General features: G+C 38.6%; 1 protein-coding gene across 3 annotated transcripts in view; it reads left to right on the top strand.

The window, feature by feature from the left end:
* The window catches only part of DDX59 (DEAD-box helicase 59), a 74666-nt gene extending 53983 nt beyond the window's left edge, over positions 1–20683 (top strand). For all 3 annotated transcript variants that reach the window (XM_030572648.1, XM_030572647.1, XM_030572649.1), the window contains exons 2-8: positions 3218–4056; positions 11548–11715; positions 14372–14461; positions 15111–15362; positions 16162–16314; positions 17123–17251; positions 19509–20683. In XM_030572648.1, the coding sequence (XP_030428508.1) occupies positions 3229–4056; positions 11548–11715; positions 14372–14461; positions 15111–15362; positions 16162–16314; positions 17123–17251; positions 19509–19772 (1884 nt within the window). In that variant the 5' untranslated portion in view covers positions 3218–3228 and the 3' untranslated portion in view covers positions 19773–20683. The remainder of the gene's footprint in view (positions 1–3217; positions 4057–11547; positions 11716–14371; positions 14462–15110; positions 15363–16161; positions 16315–17122; positions 17252–19508) is intronic.
* Positions 20684–21028: the final 345 nt, after the last annotated feature.

Below are 21028 nucleotides of genomic sequence, written 5' to 3'. Positions count from 1 at the left end.
TCCACCCCTTTATATATCTGTTGCATAAGGCGGGAATCCTTTTGTCCCTCTCTGAGTTCCCACCCCCTCCTTCTCAATTGAAAGACACCAAGTTAAAGATGGATTCCAGTTCAAGTGACATGATCACATGTCACTGCAAGTCTTCATTACCTACTTGCCAGCACACAGGTATACAGGAAGACTTGCAGGTAAAATGCAGCCATTTGCAGACAGTGGTCCTAGTTAATGGGAGTCATCAAGATTCCAAACTACCATTAATGGCCCACACTTTACATAATTACAATAGGCCCTGAGAGTTATATTTCATATTTTTAGTTTCAGATAACAAGTGGTACATTTATACAAATAGGATGATCTACACTCAGTAGATTATAAGCTTTGTAATACCTTACAAGAGACATTTTGCATGAAGCATATCTCAATTACATTATGTTTACTTATTACATTTTTATAAAACCATATAAACTGTACAACATCACAGTGGTCCTGAGCTGAATCTTACAAGCTGTTGTATACTGTTCCTTTTGGAACAACAGGTCTGGTATTTCTGAAAGTGTTCAGTGAATAAGGAACTGGATGCTACAAGGAATGCTTGTAGGACTCGGTTTGGTTTGTATTTATCACTAACCTGTACAGTATGGAGTAGGGCCTAGAAAGTAGAGCTTGTGTTGTTAGAGGCTAGTGGCTTCATGGAGCTGATCCACAGTAGGCACAGACAAGACTGCTGTACGCAGGTTGTGGTGTGATGTCTCACAAACCTTGGTGCCCCTCAGGAGAATCACAGAGATAAACTGAATATGTAATCAGACTACCTTAAGCACCTTGCCAGAGATCAGTCTGGGTGGCGCTTGATTTGCATGGAGTCTATGTTCCTTTTGGAATTTGCCATCCTGATAATGATTATTTTCTATAGACATGGACTATGGACTGGACAACTGTGTTAATTAAGTTATTTTTTTAGTTATATAATATGCACAAAGTCATCTCACTTTGACCAACAGTGTATCTGTGCTACTGTACAACAAACTATTACTGGGCTACAAAATATACTTTTACTTATGCAGCACTCAAAGTATAGTAGGTGCTTTACAGATGCGTAAGAGAGAGTTCTTTCTCCAGGAAACTTGCAATCGGAGTCCTATGTCCTGCAAAGGAAGTCAGTGGGATTTCAGGGCAGTGAGGTGGTGGATAAGGGCCTGGTCAATCAGATGTATATGCAGAATTGGAGCTAAGCACAGCACAAGTTGGAAGGCAAGAAATAGTGGAGTGTGGAAGGTCAGGGAAGGGGGAAGAGAGAAACCACAATTTACTGTATTATTTTGTTGATCTCTATGTGAATCTCAGAGATTGTGGGATACTTTTTATTTATGTTTTTTTACACACATTAAGAGCTAAAATTAGTAAATGATTTCAAAGGATTATGTGTGCTATCTAGGAAGGCTGAAGGGGGCTGGTCAGAGAGTATAAAGAGGTGATGGGAAGAAAATGAGATAAAAGAAGGTGGAAACATGAGTTAGAGATGGAAGGGAAGAGTATTAGAATAAAGATGACAAATGGGATGAAAAGTGAGAGATTCGTGGTGGGCACCTTGACCAATGTTTCCTCTAATTTTTTTATATCCATATGTGGAATGATTTTTTTTATGTGCACCGATGTGGAGGTGGGATGTCATGGGGGTGGGGCCGAGGGGTTTGGAGTGTGAGGGGGCTCAGGGCTAGGGCAGAGGGTTGGGGTGTGTGAAAGGGATGAGGGCTCTGGTTAGGGGGTGCAGGCTCTGGGCTGGGGCTAGGGATGAGTGGTTTGGAGTGTGGGAGGAGGCTTAGGGCTGGGCAGAGGGTTGGAGTGAAGGGGGTGAGGGGTCTGGGTGGGGCCAAGGATGAGGGGTTCAGGGTGCGGGATGGGGCTTAGGCTGGGGGAGGAGGGTTGGGGTGCAGGGGGATGAGGGCTCCATCTGGGGGTGCAGGCTCTGGGGTGGAGCCAGGGATGAGAGGGTTGGGCAGGCTTCCCTGGGGCTGCGGTGAGCAGAAAGGACTCCCCCCAGTCCTCTCTTGCCGCAGCACTCTGGGGCTGGGGCGCCTCTCCCTGTCTTTGTGGCCCATGATAGCCTGCTGCATGGCTGCACAGCTTGGAGGGAACTTAGACCTCAACGTGTGTGGGGTCAGGCTTTGGAAGGGATAAGCAAGAAGATGGTAGGATGGCTGAAACAAGAAGTGATACTACATTCAAGGTGAAAAATTCAACAGCGGAAGTCTAGATGATGTCATGAGGCTGATGGGTATAAACATTTTCAGTATTGTTTAGAGAAAGGGGAAATACTGTCATTGTGTGAGGGTCTCAAAGGCCTTGAGCTGTGCTGTATGAGCCAAAACAACTGTTAATTAACTATTAGGTACTTGTGAATGTTGATTCAGTCTCTTGCCTTGAAAGCACATTTCACTGATTGTAATGTTTCATGGTAAAAATAAACCATGACAATCATTATTAACCATGTTTATTATAGTGGAGCCTATGGGCCAACCAAGAGTGGGGCACCATTGTACTATACAAAGTCTCCACTCTGAAGAGCATGCAATCTAAATAGACAAGACAAACCCCTAAATAGACAAAGATGGGGAAAACAGTATAATAAACGGCATGAACAGTGTGAATGTATATTTGCGCACACACATCTCTTTTGAGTGGATTTACTTAGGAGAGGATAAGCTAAATGGAAAGAAAAGGGAAATGGGAGACAGGATGGGTCAAGAGGGTCAGAAGCCCAGGTGTTGAGTGAAACTGAGGTGAAGAGACTAGGAAGGAAGGTAACAGAGAAGTTTGGAGCAAACAGCCAATAAGCACAGGGCAGAGAAGGTCCAGTCAAAACTGCAGAAAATTCTCTGAATGTCTAAAAATACATGCTTTGGCTCTACTTCTCCTACTGGCTAGAATCTTGGGCTGGCTGCTCTCTCTACTTTTCCTCCAAGGCCACATGGTTTGGGAAGGCACGTGTTGGCCCTAACACCCCTGGAGTTGGGGTCAGGGGTCTCACCATCACATTTCTGTGTGCTCAGGGTGGGGTGACCCTGGCTGGACCTTATTTTACCCCTTGCTTCCCTGCTGCAGTGCAGCCGTTCCTGCTTTGGTTACCAGCTGGAGTCTCTGACTAGTTCCACTCTGCAGCTTTTTCCCAAGGCCACATTAAAATACCTTTTAATAATTGTAATTATTTTCTTCACAGAATATTGAATCATGTTTGTTCCAAGGTCTCTTAAAGTCAAGAGGAATGCTGATGGTGACCTAAGCTGTACAGCAAAAATAAAAAAGTTGTCTTCTGGAGAACCCTCATTAGTGGAGGCCACAGACTTAAGAGATGTTAAGCCAACTATAAAAGATGCTTCTGCTTCAGGATGTAATTTATATAAAGCAGTACAAGAATGCACAGAGCTACGAACTTTTCCAGATTCAGACTTCCCCTTTGCTGATGAATCTTTGGGAAGGGACAACCAAAATGTTGATGAAGACAGTTCCTCTGTGGATGAACCCATTAAATCTTTCAGCAAATCCCAGCGCTGGGCAGAACCTGGAGAACCTATATGTGTTGTTTGTGGTCGTTACGGTGAATATATTTGTGATAAAACAGATGAAGATGTTTGTAGTTTGGAATGTAAAGCCAAACATCTTTTACAAGCCCAAGAAAAAGAAGGGTTAAACTCTGACAATCTTGTGAAAGTAGAATCAAAACCAGAAACTCTTTTGCCTGTCACCCTTTATACCTATAAAGAACATTCCTTTATTTTAAGCCTGCAAGATGACCAGATCAAGAACCTTAAATTGCAGTTAGGTATTGTTGTCCAGGGCGAAGGAGTTACAAGACCTATTATAGAGTTTGAACACTGTGGTTTTCCTGAAACTTTAAACTATAATTTAAAGAATTCAGGCTATGAAGTTCCAACCCCTATCCAGATGCAGATGATTCCTGTTGGACTTTTGGGAAGGGATATTGTGGCCAGTGCAGACACAGGCTCAGGAAAAACTGCAGCCTTCCTGCTTCCAGTTATTATTAAAGCCTTGGAAGAGGTAATTAAAATTTAGGGAGGTAATTAAAATTTATATATATATTCAGAAAGAGGTGAGACGCTTAATGAGTCCAGAGTTCTCAATGTAATTAAAAATGGCAGTGATTGTATTGAAGCTCAGTAATTTTTTTTTTTTTTTTTTAAAGAGTCCCCCCCCAATATTGTGAATATTTTCTAGTTGGGTGGGCAGGAAATATAGTCTGTTCATTGATATTAATGTACTTGCAGTATCATTTTGTTCACAAAAAGTAACCTATTGACCCTTTTTTGGTGTGTTTTCTCCCAATAATTATGTAGTATTCCCAATAACTTAGAAGTAAGTTGCTAATATCCCAGCATTCATCATTCTGTGACATCACAAATACTATGAGGGCTTTAAAGACATTCCTGGTATTCATGTGATTTCACAGATGAATATCAGGCTGTGATGTCTTCAGCCAACCAGCAAATATCCAGAGGAATTCAGAGGGTAAAATAAATTTTAAAGGTGAGGTAAAACTTGTTTCTGTGCTGACTGCTCCCCACAACCTCATCAAAAGGGGCCCATCAGTGCATACTTGAATACTTAACTCAGTTTTCATTTTTGCTTTGTAGTTTATCTTAATCTTTGGTAGTACCATTTGAAGTAAGGGAAAAGAGACTAACAGGAATGCTTACATTTCATATGGCAAGTTTTCAAGCAATGGGTGATCTGGCATACTATTCTGTGCATCAGTTTCAGGATACACTGTGGTGACTTTACAGTCCAGATTCTCATTTGAATTTTGATTTTTTTTTTTTTTGGTGGATTTAAATCAGTGTCTCAGATTTAGGAGATTTTCTTTTTTTCCCCTTTAATACACTATGGCTTATTTATTTATGGTGATTTTGCTTGTGACATCTGAAAAACTTTAGTTTGTCTCTATAGCTTCTTAATTTTTAGGATAATAATTATTGTCTATTATGGGTGGGAGGGAAATGGCTTTACTTTTTCAAGTAATTGGTGGCAGTTTAGGGATGGCTGATCCAAAGTGCAGCAGAATCACTATAGTTCTTCGAGTAGTATCCCTATGGGTTCTCCATTCAACAGCGCATGTGCCTCTCAAGCAGAGATTTTCAGTTAGTAATGTGCTTTCAGCCTGCACATGTGCCTTATGCCTCCTTGTGCTGGACACCAAAGCCATATAGGTGAGTATGAGCAAATTGCCTTCAGTTTCTTCTCAACCGCCTTGGCCTGAGAGGGAGCCTTAGTGTGTCTGCCTCAAGCATGCTTCGTCTTTTCTCTTTTTCTGTAGTTGATTGATTGATTAGTATAGTTATAGTTAGCTAGATAAGAAGTGAGAGGATTGTTTTTCTCCTCTCCCCCCCTCTGACAGTCACAGGGAAGATTCTTCTCGTTATCAAGGGTGATGGAACCAACCCTGCATGCCACTCCAACTTCCATTTGGGCCCCCCTAGTGGCCACACTGGGACCCCTGGGATGCTTATTGACAGCAATTTGTCTGACCACCTTATATTGTCGCATAGGGAGGCTAGAGTTGCACAGCTGTCCTCTCCAATGAGGCATTCCCCCCCCACCCCCAGAGATGTTTGAAGACCAGGAATCCAGGGCAGATAAAGAGACCACCCCTCAAATACTTATTTCATCCTCTTCTCTGTATGAGATGGTTATACCTCCACCATCATCCATTGCCAGAGATTTTCAGCAATTCAAGAAGTCATAAATTTCTAGCTAGCAAATTTCTTTTGAAGTCAGGGATTCACAGCACAAATTGTTGGATATACTGTCGTCCACACAACCTCCAGGGTGGTGTTAGCCATTAATGAGATACTCCTAGATCCATCTAAGACTGTATGGCAGACACCTGCCACTGTCCGGCCACATGTAAACAGGCAGATAAGAAATATTATGTTCCTCTTAAGGATTCTGACCTTTTGTTCTCCGATGCTCCACCCAACTGAGCATGATAGACATACTTCTCTAAGTCTTCCCCGTAAGACAAAGACCAGAAGACATTGGATCTCTTTGGACAAAAGAGCAGTGGCAACAGTGGTGAATTACCCCTGACAAGAAGCGATTATAGTTTTCTCATACCTTGATGACTGATTACTCAAGGGCAGCTCCGATGAAGCAGTGGTGTCTTCCAGTCAAACAGCCCTTGCTCTGTCACATGTTAACCCCTGCAGTTCATCCTGAAACGGAATGTAAAAATATCCACTTTAACCCCTATACAGAAGATACAGTTTATAGGGGTGTATTTGGACTTGTTGGCAGCCAGGGACTACCTTCCCTTACACAGATTCGTAACTTTGGCAGTTCTGGTATGGGCAATTCAGTGCAACTCTCAGACTACAATAAGTAACTGTGTTCAGCTCCTGGGGCACATGACACTTGTACCTTTGACCAGTCATGCAGGTCCACTGCTTCCAGGGTTGGCTCAGTGGACCTGAATGATCCATTTTCCAGTCAGACATGTTGGACAGACGGGAGGAACTCCCTACGCTGGTGGAAGGATCAACTCTGTGTCTTTTCAGGGATTCCTTTCTGTTGCTCAGCTCCATTGTGACTTTAATAACAGATGGATCACTGTTGGGATGGGGAGCCCACCTCAATATCCTCACAACTCAGGGAAGATGAGCAACTCAAGAAACCAGTCTCCACATCAATCTGTTGGTGCTTAGGGCTGTCAGGAACGCTTGTCTTTATTTCCTACTCATCGGGCTTGTCAGGGTTCCCTCCTCACTCTGGGATACAGATGTGGGGACCTGCATAAAAGTCCCCCTAAGCTTATATTCCACCAGCTTAGGTTAAAAGCTTCCCCAAGGCACAAATTCCTTTCCTTGTCCTTGGACTGTATTGCTGCCACCACCAAGTGATTTAAACAAACATTCAGGGAGGGGCTGCTTGGAGCCCTGTCTCCCCCAAAATATCCCCCCAAGCCCCTTCACCCCCTTTGGGGTGGGCAGGGGGTCGCTAGAGAATAATATACCAACCGATAGGTTAACAGAGTGAGCATAGACCAAATCCCAGGTTTTTAGGATACTGAAAATCGATCAGGTTCTTAAAAGAAGAATTTTATTAAAAAAAAAAAAAGTAAAAGAATCACACCTGCAAAATCAGGGTGGAAGATAACTTTACAGGGTAAATAAAAAGATTTAAAACACAGAGGATTCCCCTCTAGGCTCAACTTCAAAGTTACAAAAACAGGAATAAACCTCCCTCTTAGCATAGGGAAAATTCAAAGCGAAAACAAAAGATAATCTAACGCATTTCCTTGCTATTACTTACAATTTCCGTAATTTTTAGATATATCAGTTCAGGATCTTTTTAGGAGGTGGGTTACCTGCTTGGTCTCTCTCTTTGTCCCGAGAGGGAACCAACAAAGAGCACAAACAAAACCTTCCCTGCCCCAGATTTGAAAGTATCTTCTTTCCCCATTGGTCCTTCTGGTCAGGTGCCAACTAAGTTAAATTGAACTGATTAACCCTTTACAGGTAAGTGATTCTGTACCTCTGGCCAGAAGGGATTTATGTTAGTGCATTCATAAAGGTTGTTACCCTTCCCTTTATATTTATGATGGGTAAATCAGTGAGGATCATGACGGACAACGTATCCTGCATGTTCTGTTTTAATGAACAAGAAGGAACAGGATCCTCCTCCTGTGTGCTAAGGCCATGAAACTATGGAACTGGTGCATAGCTCATCAGACCCAAATTTCAGCAGTCTATTTCCTGGGTATTCAGAACAACACAGCTGATGACGTTGGCACTGCTCTCAAGACTACAAATGCGCAAGTTCTCCACAGCATATTCAAAAAAAAAGGGGGACTGCTGGAGATCTCTACCACCTCTAGAAACAGGAAGTGTGCCCTCTTCTCTGCTCAAGAGGAGGTCTGGACCATCAATCCTTGGGGGACACCTCTTTTCTGTCTTGTAAGAAGGGTCAGTTCTATGCCTTTCCCACAACACAGCTGATACTAAGGATGATGAGCAAAATCAGACAGGAGATAGCCAAAGTTATCCATATAGTGCTGACATGGCTGAGACAAGCTTGGTACCCTTACCTGCTTCATCTGTGTCCAAATGTAGCTCAAGCTCCTGTCCACTCCTCATCTCCTTTCACTGAGTGTGGGCCATGTGCTTCTTCCTAACCTACCAATTCTCTGTCTCAGGGTGCGATTCCTCAGTGGTTCACAGAGTTAGAATCCTTCTGCTCTATGGAAATACAACAGGTACAAGAGGTATAACAGATGTTACTGAATAGTAGAAAGAGGTCAACTTGTACTACTTACCTGCAGAAATGGAAGAGTTTCTTCTATTGGTGGTGGTGTTGCTGCTTCCTAACAGAATCTCTGCCATCCTGCATTACCTGTTGCATCTGAGGAAATAGGGGTTATCGGTTAGTTTGATTAAGGTCCAAGTATCAGCCTTTCATTCTTTGTTAAAAGTATTCTTCATTTTTGCTCACTTGATATTGACTAGGTTTATTAAGGGTTTGGGGAATCTCTACCCTCAAATTAGAGACCCCACCCCAACCTGGAACCTCAACTTGGTACTTGGTTACCTTATGAGACCTCTATCTGAATCTATAGCAACCAGCTCTCTGCTCCATTATATCTATGAAGACAGTCTCTTTTTTACTAGCCATCGTGTCAGTCCATAGGGTTGGGGAGATTGGCATCTTGATGGCAGATCCTCCTCCCCATATATCTTTAAGGACCAAGTGTCTTTAAGTCCACACGCTAAATTCTTACCTAGATTCCATCTGAATTCCACCTTCACCAATCCAGTCATCTAACCGTGTTTTTTCCAGTCTCATAGCGCTCTGTTTGTTATTATACCCTGGCTGTCCAAAGGGCATTGGCTTTCTATTTAGATAGGACTAAGCAATTTTGAAAGTCATCTAGACACTTCATCTCCTCCATGGATAGATCCCAGAGGTCCACAATCTCTGCTTAGACTTTATTGAGTTGGATATTTTGATTTAATTATTACTTATGCTGCTGCAGGCGTTCATCTCTCCCTCTCTGCCTCCCAAGAGTAATAGCACATTCGACCAGATCACAAGCAACATCTGCAGCATTACTTAAGAATGTGCCAGTATCTGAGATATGTAGGGTCTCTATATGGGCCCCAGTACAAATGTTTTTGAAACACTATGCTTTAATCAGTGCTAGCAGATCTGATGAAGCACTTGATACTGCAGTATCATCTTCAGTTCTAGACTCAATTCCAAAGCGGCTTCCTCCCTCTAGGAATACTGCTCAGAAGTCACCTGAAGTGGAGTACCCATAGGGACATGACTTGAAGAAGAAGAGGTTATTCACTTTGTGCCTTAACTGCGGTTCTTCAACTTGTGTGTCCCTATGGTTGCTCCACTACCCACCCTCTTTTTTCCCTCTGCTTCAGGCTGTTCTCTATGGGACATCTGGGAGGAAAAGGAACTGCGGATGGTTCACCCGCAGGCTTCTGTGTTGCCTTGGTGTCTGACCTGAGGAGGCATAGTGCATGCATTGTGCTAAAGGACACTGCACACTGAAAATTTCAGATGGAGGGTTTGAGAGGTGCATGTGCACCTGAAGTGGAGCACCCATAGGGATTCACATCTTGAAGAACTGCAGTTACTGCACAAAGTGAGTAACCTTTTTTGCTGCTGCTCAGAAGGGACAAGATGCTGAGAATCTGCACAGTAGGTTTGCACAGCTATGGAAATTCTTTTTATGGCTGCCAAGGGGCAGAATTGAGCCTGATAATTCAGTGACTGTGCCAGTTAAGTAGTTTTTTTCCCAGTTACTCCACAGAGAGGGGTAGCCCAACACACACAATAACTACTGTAGCCCGGAGATTAGTCGAGGCCATGGAATGGCTCCACTTCTGACCTGTCTGTCTTGCGGGGCAGGCAGGAAAGGGATGGATGATACCTGTACCCTATGTATAGATACAATTAGAAATGTTAACTATTTACATCTGAGCCCTGCTTCTCACTTGTAATTCTGGGCTTTAGGGCTTGTCTACACAGCGCATTAGTCCACACCAATGAGGGTGTAAATTTAGTATTGTGCACTGACTGCCCTGCGTGGACCCTGCTGGTGCTACAAGTTCCCTCATGCACGTTAATGTAAAAACGGGAGGTTTTTTTGAAATGAGACTACATTAGTACACACGAGGGAACTTTTAGTGCATGCCAGCATGGTCCACGTGGGCCCATTAGTGCACTCTTCATTAGTGGGAACTTAAGCACCATATAGACAAAGCCCTATGATTGTAGTAGTGTTAAGAGTATTTTTTTAACTTTATTTATTGACTGTGTCGATTATATACAGGCTTTTGGATTCTAGAATTAAGTAGGGCAATATAGTCTTCCATGGATTTGTAAATCCACTCTTCTTTCCTTCTTTCTTTCCTTCTTTCTTTCTTTCAACAGTTTGAATAAACAATAGTGTACAAAAAGAGAAATCTATTTTCTTGGTAAACAAGTCCTTATTATTGTAATGTTGGGGAAAACAACCTAGATAAATATTATTTTCAGGCCTAGACAGTTGTGATCTTTCTAGTTTCACAGCTGTATAGATGTATTATTTATACAGTAGACTAAATTAAATTACAGTTTCAGCATATTATAATGCATATAAAAATTATGATCAAGTTAATTCCATTTCTTGGTTAATTCTCGGTCCAGTTATCTCTTAATGTTGGCAGGGGAATAATGACACATCTAAGATAATTTTTCCTGTTTTAAAGCTTAGCCTGCATCCTGTCTTTAGTATCCAGTACAGTATTGAGAAGAACAGTTAAAGGATGCTTTGATTTAGAAAGCAGCTAGAAGTGATGCATTTGTTACCTGACAAAAATACATAAAAGGCATTATAAATCACATAAGCGCCTGTCTGTTATAAAAAGAAAATGCACTGAATTGCTTTGAAAATTCTGGTCCTGATTCTCATTGACACTAAAGGTCTACTCAGCAAAGAATAACCCAGGGTTGGCCCAGGCCAGCCAACTCAGGCTTGTGGGGCTGTTTCATTGCTGTGTAGATTTTCAGGGCCAGGCTGGAGCCACCCCCACCCCTACAAACTTTGCAGGGTCCTAGAGATTGGGCTCTAGCCCAAACCCAGAAGTGTACACAGCCATGAATCAACCCTGCAGCCCAAACTCCTCAAGCCTGACTTGGCTTGCACAGGCCAGCTGGAGGTTATTCTTTGCTGAGTAAACATACCTAAAGGCCCTTTACACTGCCTTGGCGCATAAAGGAGCTTTGATGTTGGTATACGTTACATTGCACTCGCTGCCAGAGCAATGTAAAGGGACCTAAATGTCAATTAGAATCATTTATTTTTCAGCTGAATATTAGAGTTGGCTTCATGAATGATTTTAGTAAGCTGTTTACTAGCTAATTAGATCAAAATGATTGTACTACATAACTATGTCACTATAGAAAGATTTATGTTAGGTTTTTACCTAAGAATGAAAATTCTATGGTGGATAGAAGTTTTTCTTTTTCCTTTATTTTTAGACTAAAACTCCATCTGCACTTATTCTGACACCAACAAGAGAGTTAGCAATTCAGATAGAGAGACAAGCTAAAGAGCTGATGATTGGTCTGCCAAACATGAGAACAGTTCTTCTTGTAGGAGGTTTACCACTGCCACCCCAACTTCATCGGCTGAAACAAACTGTTAAGGTAAGAACTATTGTGTGAAAGAGTCCCTTGAAGAAGATGTTTTTATGGCATGTATAGAAAAGTCAAAAGTTTTTACATCATTACGCAGGAGGGCCATATAAATCTAAACCACAGCTTGTGGGGGCCAAACCAGATTCTACATATTTTAATCAGATTTATAGTCACCTGTATTGATTTTATATTTTAAGTTCAGCTGGTTTTGTATGTTTTTAAATAGACAATACTGTACATAGAAACAACTCATCTAAATACATTTTTATACACTGATTTCTTTGTATCAGAATTACAAAAAGTGGTTAAAAATAAAAAGGTAAAGAACACAAAATACTAATGAATCCGCTGTTAGTGTATTGTGTTGAAGTAGGCTTTGGGCCTTATGAAATGCTCTGGTGGGCTGTAGGTTGGGCACCCTATCTCTACACAGTGAATCTGGACCCTTAGCAGTAAAGATTAGCTCCTGAATTTTTATAGTAACTAGGGCTGTCAATTAATCACAGTTAATTTATGCTATTAACTCAAAAAATTAACTGCAATTTAAAAAATTGTGATTAATCACACTGTTAAACAATAGAATACCAATTGAAATGTATTAAATATTTTTGAATGTTTTTCTACATTTTGAAATATATTGATTTCTATTACAACACGGAATACAAATTGTGCAATGTTCACTTTATATTATTTTGATTACAAATATTTGCACTGTAAAAATGATAAAATCAATAGTATTTTTCAATTCACCTCATACAAGTACTATAGTGCAGTTTTTATCATGAAAATGTAATTTACAAATCTAGATTTTTCTTGGTTACATAACTGCACTCAAAAACAAAACAATGTAAAACTTTAGAGCCTACAAGTCCACTCAGTCCTATTTCTTGTTCAGCCAATTGCTAAGACAAGCAAGTTTGTTTAAATTTACAGGAGATACTGCTGACTGCTTCTTATTTACAGTGTCACCTGAAAGTGAGAGCAGGCGTTCACATGGCACTTTTGTAGCCTGCATTGCAAGTTATTTATGTGCTAGATATGCTGAACAGTCATATGTCCCTTCATGCTTCAGCCACCATTCCAGAGAACATGCTTCCATGCTAATGATGCTCATTAAAAAAATAATGCGTTAATTAAATTTGTGACTGAACTCCTTGGGGGAGAACAGTATGTCTCCTTTTCTGTTTTACCCACATTCTGCCATATATTTCATGTCATAGCAGTCTTGGATGATGACCTAGCACGTTCGTTTTAAGAACACACTCACAGCAGAGTTGACAGAACACAAAGAAGGTACCGTGTGAGATTTATAAGGTTAGATATAGCACTCGACACAAGGTTTAAGAATCTGAAGTGCATTCCAAAATCTGAGAGGGATGAGATGTGGAGAATGCTTTCAGATGTCTTAAAAGAGCAACACTCAGATGTAGAAACTACAGAACCCAAACTACCAAAAAAAGAAAAGCAACCTTCTGTTGGCGACATCTGACTCGGATGATGAAAATGAACATGCGTTGGTCTGCTCTGCTTTGGATCGTTATCAAACAGACCCTGTGATCAGCATGCATGTATGTCTTCTGGAATGGTGGTTGAAGCACGAAGGGACATAGGAATCTTTAGCACATCTGGCACATAAATATCTTGCAATACCAGCTACAACAGTGCCATGCGAACGCCTGTTCTCACTTTCAGGTGACATTGTAAACAAGATGTGGGCAACATTATCTCCTGAAAATTGTAACCAAACTTGTTTGAGCGTTTGGCTGAAGTAGGACTGAGGTGGACTTGTAAGTTCTCAAGTTTTACATTGTTTTATTTTTTAATGCAATTATTTTTTGTACATAACTCTACATTTGTAAGTTCAACTTTCATTATAAAGAGATTGTGCTACAGTACTTGTATTAGGTGAATTGAAATACACTATTAATTTTGTTTTCTACAGTGCAAATATTTGTAATAAGAATAAATATAAAGTGAGCACTGTACACTTTGTATTTTGTGTTGTAATTGAAATTAATATATTTGAAAATGTAGGAAACATCCAAAATATGTAAATAAATGGTATTCTGTTATTGTAAGAGTGCGAGTAATTACGATTAATTTTTTTAATCACTTGACAGCCCTAATAGTAACATTTATATGTATCTTTCTTAATTTTACATATAAAGAATAAGATTTCAAAATGATTTCTCGTCTTTATATTTTTGCTGCTTTCAGAGGGTAAAATTTGCCACTTAGTTAGGTGGAATTATAATTTACAACAGGAAACACATTAGTTCCTTGACTTAGGATTTAGATTTTTCTGGCTCAGAACACACTGCAGACATTCATAAATTCCAGGTATCTTCAGAGGGCTAATCTGTGCCATTTGTTTTCAGATACACACAGTTTTGGAGAATCATGTACAGGAATTTCAAGTCTCTGTGCATCTGAGCTTGAATAATTACACAAAGATAGATAATTAGTATAAATGTGCTGTAATTGTAACTTACCCGTGATAGTCACTGTTTTCTGTCTCTACTAAAAACAAAAAATGAAAGCTTGTCCTCCAATGCTCGCAAGTGCTAATGTCAAACATATTATTTTTCAAGGACTGAATACAGTTTTCATATAGCTTTAACTCATATTAGCTTGCTTTTCTAATGTTTTGATTTTTTTCTGATAGGTTATAATAGCAACACCTGGAAGACTCCTAGATATCTTAAAACAAAGCTCTGTTCAGCTCCATGGTATTAAAATTGTAGTCGTGGATGAAGTAAGTTCATATAAAGTTAAATACTGCAATTAGAAATGAGTGTTATCTAAATATAATGATAATGGCCACTGTTAGAGTTCTCATATTTCTGACTGTTAAATAAATGGTTGCCTAATATAGATCTTGATCTAGCAAAGCACTTATGCAAGTGCTTAACTTTAAGTTTGTGTGTAGTCCCCCTGACTTCCTCGGAATTTTGCATATGCTTTAAAGTTAAGCACGTGAGTGAGTGATTTACTGGATTAGGGCCATAGAGTCTAATAAATGGTTTAATTGGTGGTGGATCAACAATTAAACACACAGTGTTCATTAAAATATAGTTTGTACTTCTGAGGGTTAAAAAATGAATTTAGTGCTTGAGTGGCTGTAGTCATCTGTCAATTTACATGACTGATTGGAGTGGAAGTTACGCCACAGTGACTCACGAATGTTAACAGAATAACAGTGTCTATCTCTCTTCATAGCTTTTCTTCTGACTACCCAAATCAGAACTGATTTTAATTTGGTGACAATGTCGCTACACTAGTGTTGATTGTCAATTAAAGAATAGTGCATGATCGTCAAGAGTTTTCCTGTGTCTTTTTTTGTATGCTATACTTAAAATTATTATGAAAAGATCATACTGTCTTAAATTCATATTTTCATTTAGGCTGATACCATGTTAAAGATGGGCTTCCAGCAACAAGTGCTGGATATTTTGGAAAACACCTCCAGTGATCGTCAGACCATATTGGTTTCAGCCACAATACCAGTTGGCATTGAGCAGCTGGCAAATCAACTTCTGCAGAATCCTGTGAGAATAACCATTGGAGAAAAGAATCTGCCATGTTCCAATGTTCGCCAGATTATCTTGTGGGTAGAAGAACCATCTAAAAAGAAAAAACTATTTGAAATATTAAATGTTAGTATAGTGTTTTCTTTAGCAAATTATGTCTATGCTTGTAGTGAATAAAGTTTAATTCATTTCGTTTAATTTAGCTCTTGCCTATCTAGTTCAAATATGTGTGAGGAAAGCAAGAGCAGTAATGGAAAGTAAGTTTATGTACCCCACTACATTCAAGAATGTCTCCCTGAGGGTTCCCTAATAAAACCAAAATACATGAGAGTACTTTGTCCTTTAAAATGCTGTTAAAAAGATGGATGAGTGGGCTAGATTATTCCTTTTGAACCAACTCTACTGAAACTTCCCCAGAAAATAATAAATAAAATACACACACATACCTCAAAAAAAAAAGTGGGCCTTAATCCTCACAGTAATTCTAGGCTTATTTTATGAGCATTCTGAAGTAATCTTAGCTGCAGTTATGTAAGAGATATATGCATTTAAGTGAACCTCAGGTTTATTTCTGATTTTAAAAAGTCACCATATTTGTATTTAAAACACAACTTCAAAAAGATTATTTTTGAAGTTGTGTCAAGGCAAACTAGGGACCTGATTTTACAAACCCATATGCATATGTTTAATTTGTTTTATGAGTAAAATCACACACGTGTGCAGGTATTTGCAGGATTAGGGCTTAAATCTTGTCCTTTTTTTATTAGGAGTTGGGGAAGTTGTCTTTAAATAAATATGCTTGTTTCAATCTAATGTATAAAATCTACTGAAGAGAAAATGAGCAACTGTAAATAAACAGCTGTGGTTGACCAGCCATGAACTATGCTGATTCAGTAGGTTTTACACAATTATTTTAATTTTACAGGATAAGAAACTCTTCAAACCTCCAGTGTTGGTATTTGTGGACTGCAAGCTAGGAGCAGATCTTCTGAGTGATGCTGTTCATAAAATCACAGGATTACAATGCATATCCATGCATTCTGATAAATCACAAACTGAAAGAACAAATATATTGCAGGTTTGTACTTCCTAAAATAGAGATCTCTATATCTCTATGAAACATTCCATCTTATTTTTAAAAATATAATTTAGTTGTAATGAGTTAGTAAAATAGGCATCTTGTCGTGGTCTATCACTTATATAAAAGCTTCTAACTAATGCAATTCCAGATGTCACTGGATTTAATGTTTGTTTTTTAAACTCCAAGCATAACTTATATTCCTCAGAATATTGTTCTTTGGGGTGAAGGAAATGCATAATGATAGTACTTATATCTGTCTTGTATTACTGGGTTTTCACAATGAATGCTAGAGTTTATGGAAAACTGAAATGAAAGCACAGATTGTATTTCTACTAATACTTCAAGAAAGTGGCTATTTTAAATACTCTAGATTACTTTATAGATTATTATTTATTTTAAATGGGAATTGACCTGAACATTAGTCTGTGACTGCTTTTGTGCCTTGCTGAATTGCTGTTTTGTATCATTTTAAGCAGGACTCAGTGAATTACAATTTTATTTCTGTGTATGCTACATAAATCAAGAGTGCAGTTGGGCAGTGGTTCTCAAACTTGGGCTGCCGCTTGTTCAGGGAAAGCCCCTGGCAGCCTGAGCCGGTTTGTTTACCTGCCACATCTGCAGGTTCGGCTGATCGCGGCTCCCACTGGCTGCGGTTCACTGCTCCTGGCCAATGGGGGCTACAGGAAGGACGGTCAGCACATCCCTGATATCTTGCCCTTCTACAGCAGGTCTCAAAAAGGGAATTGCAAGGGAAAAAAGCATAGATAGAAAGTAATTATAATTTATTTTGTTTCCGACCCCTCAGGGATTATTTCAGGAAAAATATGAAGTCGTAGTAAGCACTGGAGTCCTTGGGCGAGGACTTGACCTTGTCAGTGTCAAACTGGTAGTAAATTTTGATATGCCCTCAAGCATGGACGAATATGTACATCAGGTAAAGAGATATGTGTATCTTAAACACTACATGAGATATTTGCTAAAACATTGTTGGAGAAACAAAACAAGACCATGCATGATCTGAATTGAAAAATGCACGCATAGGGATGGATATACCTCCGGAAAAGTTCCCTTTAGGAGGGGAGGAAGAAGGGCATCCTGAAGAATCTCTCCTCCATCCTATAGAAGAAACACCAAACCTTCAGTCTGAATTAATGGAGGAACACTAAAAAATAATGCCTCTTTGCCAATGGTGTTATAGCTCTCCCTCTCTGCCTCAATGTGAAGGAGTATCTCTGTTCCTATACTTTTTTGAAGCATATGTGTATATTAAACATCTCCTTTCATCTTTTGTTGGACAAAAGTGAAATGTCAATGAAATAATGAATGGGAACTCTGCTTATTTGTATAGCAATATTTGTTGTTTTGCTTAATTCCAACCTATTAGACTTCACTACTCTTGAGGAACAACTGAGAGCTAGTAGAGCATTCAGAATACTGACTTGCCCATGACAATGCTATATATTAGGGCTGTCAATTAATTGCAGTTAACTCATGTGATAACTCAAAAAAAATAATCACGATTAATCACACTGTTAAACAATAAAATACCAACTTATTGAATATTTTTGATGTTTTTCTGCATTTTCAAATATATCTATTTGTTACACAGAACATAAAGTGTACAATGCTCAATTTATATTATTTTTATTACAAATTTTTGCAATGCAAAAATGATAAAATAAATAATAATTTTCTATTCACCTCATACAAGGACTGTAGTGCAATCTCTTTATTATGAAAGTGCAACTTACAAATGTAGGTGTTTTTTGTTACATAAGTGCACTCAAAACCGAAGCAATGTAAAACTTTAGAGCCTACAGGTCCACTCAGTCCTACTTCTTGTTCAACCAATCGCTAAGAGAAATAAATTTGTTTACATTTAAGGGGAAGTAATGCTGCCTACTTCTTAATTACAATGTCACCTGAAAGTGAGACCAGGCATTCACATGGCACTGTTGTAGTTGGCATCACAAGATATTTATATGCCAGATGCATTAAAGATTCATATCCCTTTTCATGCTTCCACGCTGATGATGCTCATTAAAAAAATAATGCATTAATTAAATTTGTGACTGAACATCTTGGGGAAGAATTGTATGTTTCCTGCTGTTTTACTCGCATTCTGCATATATTTCATGTTATAGCAGTCTCGGATGATAACCTAGTACATGTTGTTCATTTTAAGAACGCCTTCCCTGCAAACTTGACAAAATACAAATACCGACGTGAAATTTCTAAAGATAGCTACAGCACTCAGCCCAAGATTTAAGAATCTGAAGTGCCTTCCAAAACCTGAGAGGGATGAGGTGTGGAGCATGCTTTCAGATGTCTTAAAAGAGCAACACTCTGATATGGAAACTACAGAACTTGAACCACCAAAAATGAAAATCTGGTGGCATCTGACACACGATGATTAAAATGAACACGCGTTGGTCTACACTGCTTTGGATGGTTATCAAGCAGAACCTGTCATCAGCATGGAGACACGTCCCCTGGAATGGTGGTTGAAGTATGAAAGGACATATGAATCTTTAGTGCCTCTGGTATGTAAATACCTTGTGACACTAGCTACAACAGTGCCATGCTAATGCCTGTTCTCACTTTCAGGTGACATTTGTGAACAAGAAGCTGGGAGCATTATCTTGTGCAAATGTAAACAAACTTGTTTGAGCAAGTGGCTGAACAAGAAGTAGGACTGATTGGACTTGTAGGCTCTAAAGTTGTTTTTTATTTTTGAATGCAGTTTTTTTGTACATAATTCTACATTTGTAAGTTCAGCTTTCATCATAGAGATTGCACAACAGTACTTGTATTAAATGAATTGAAAAATACTATTTTTTACAGTGCAAATATTTGTAATCAAAAATAAAGTGAGCACTCTGCATTTTGTATTCTGTGTTGTAATTGAAATCAATATATTTGAAAATGTAGAAAATGTCCACATTTATTTAAATAAATGGTATTCTGTTTAACAGTGCAATTAATCGTACGATTAATTGTGATTAAATTCTTTAATCGCTTGACAGCCATACTATATATCCAGTTTCATGTAAGAACACCCAATATACAGTATTGCTGCAGCAAAAAATAGATTTTTAAACCATCACACAATGGAGTTTAAGCAGGCTTCTTTTATTTTGAAGGGGAGAGATTACTAATGCTAATTTAAAATAAACTGTTTTCATTTGCAGGTTGGAAGAGCAGGAAGGCTGGGTCACAGTGGAACTGCAATTACTTTTATCAATAACAACAGCAAGAAGCTTTTTTGGGATGTTGTAAAGAGAGTAAAACCAACAGGCACAATTCTTCCTCCACAGTTGCTAAACTCCCCTTATCTTCATGACCAAAAGAGAAAGGAACAACAGAAAGTTAAACAATCTCAGAATAGTCTTGTAACAGGTGATAATCTTATGGACATTATTAGAAAACATGACAAAAGTAATACTCAGAAGTAATTAATGGTATTATATGTATAAATATAATGAAAGCACTGTATTTCTGTAGTAATTAAATGTGAATTTATATCATTGATATAAGATTTGTCAAAGTTATTTTTGAGAATGTGTAATCTTTTTTCTGGTGAAATCCTGAGTCTAATTTTCATCTCCATCCCTAAATAGTGCCTGATCTAAAAGGACATTCCAAATCTAGAAATCACACTTCACTCTAAAAGTACAGTAACATCTACAAGCATTTTTTCAGTTTTACTTTGTATGGGTGACATCTTCTATGTAGTTATTTTCACTGTTCCCATTAAATATATAGTCTTCTTTCCTTCTTGTTTCTGTGGGGCTTTTGCACCGCAGTGGAAGAGAGAGGAATATTTTTAAAACAGGAAAATTTGATTATAAAACTAAAAAAAATGGCATGGACATGTTTACTATCTGCAAATATTTTTAACTCTTGTTAAATGAACTATGTTTTAAGTTAAGAATCTCCCTTTAACCCTCAAATCAATATAATTATCCTCAATACTGAGCACCCACACAGTTTTTTCATTTATGGGTCACAATTAATTATTAAAAATGATTGCTTCCTGCCATCTCATGTCTGAAACCAGTAAAAAAAAATCCTGCTCCAGTACTCTATAACATCAACAAGATTTTTTTCCCTGCTGTCATTTGGGATAGCAAGGACTGTGGTTTCTTCAACCTCATAGTAGAGGAATGAGGAAAATTAGATCTAATAATTAAAACATTAAATTGTGATCTCATTCTGTTAATGGGAACATGACTGGGCTGCTAGGGTGGAATGTTACACCATAAAAAAAAAAATAGGGCTGTTAATTTACTGTAGTTAACTGACAAGATAAACTCAAAAAAATTAATCGCAATTAATCAGTTTGAATTGCACTGTTAAACAATAAAATACCAATTGACATATTTAATATTTTGGATGTTTTTTCTACATTTTCATATATCTTGTATTCTGTGTTGTAATTGAAATCAAAGTGTATATTATTTTTATTACAAATATTTGCACTGTAAAAATTATAAAATAGTTTTCAGTTCACCTCATACAAGTACTATAGTGCAGTCTGTCGTGAAAGTGCAATTTAAACAAATGTAGATTTTTTTGTTAATATCTGTACTCAAAAACAAAACAATGTAAAACTTCAAAGCCTACAAGTCCACTCAGTCCTACTTTTTGTTCAGCCAATTGCTAAGGGAAACAAGTTTGTTTACATTTACAGGAGATAATGCTTCCCTCT

The sequence above is a fragment of the Gopherus evgoodei genome, chromosome 8, assembly GCF_007399415.2.
Source record: "Gopherus evgoodei ecotype Sinaloan lineage chromosome 8, rGopEvg1_v1.p, whole genome shotgun sequence".
Taxonomy (NCBI): Eukaryota; Metazoa; Chordata; order Testudines; family Testudinidae; genus Gopherus; species Gopherus evgoodei.
This window is presented reverse-complemented; position numbering and strand designations above follow the sequence as displayed.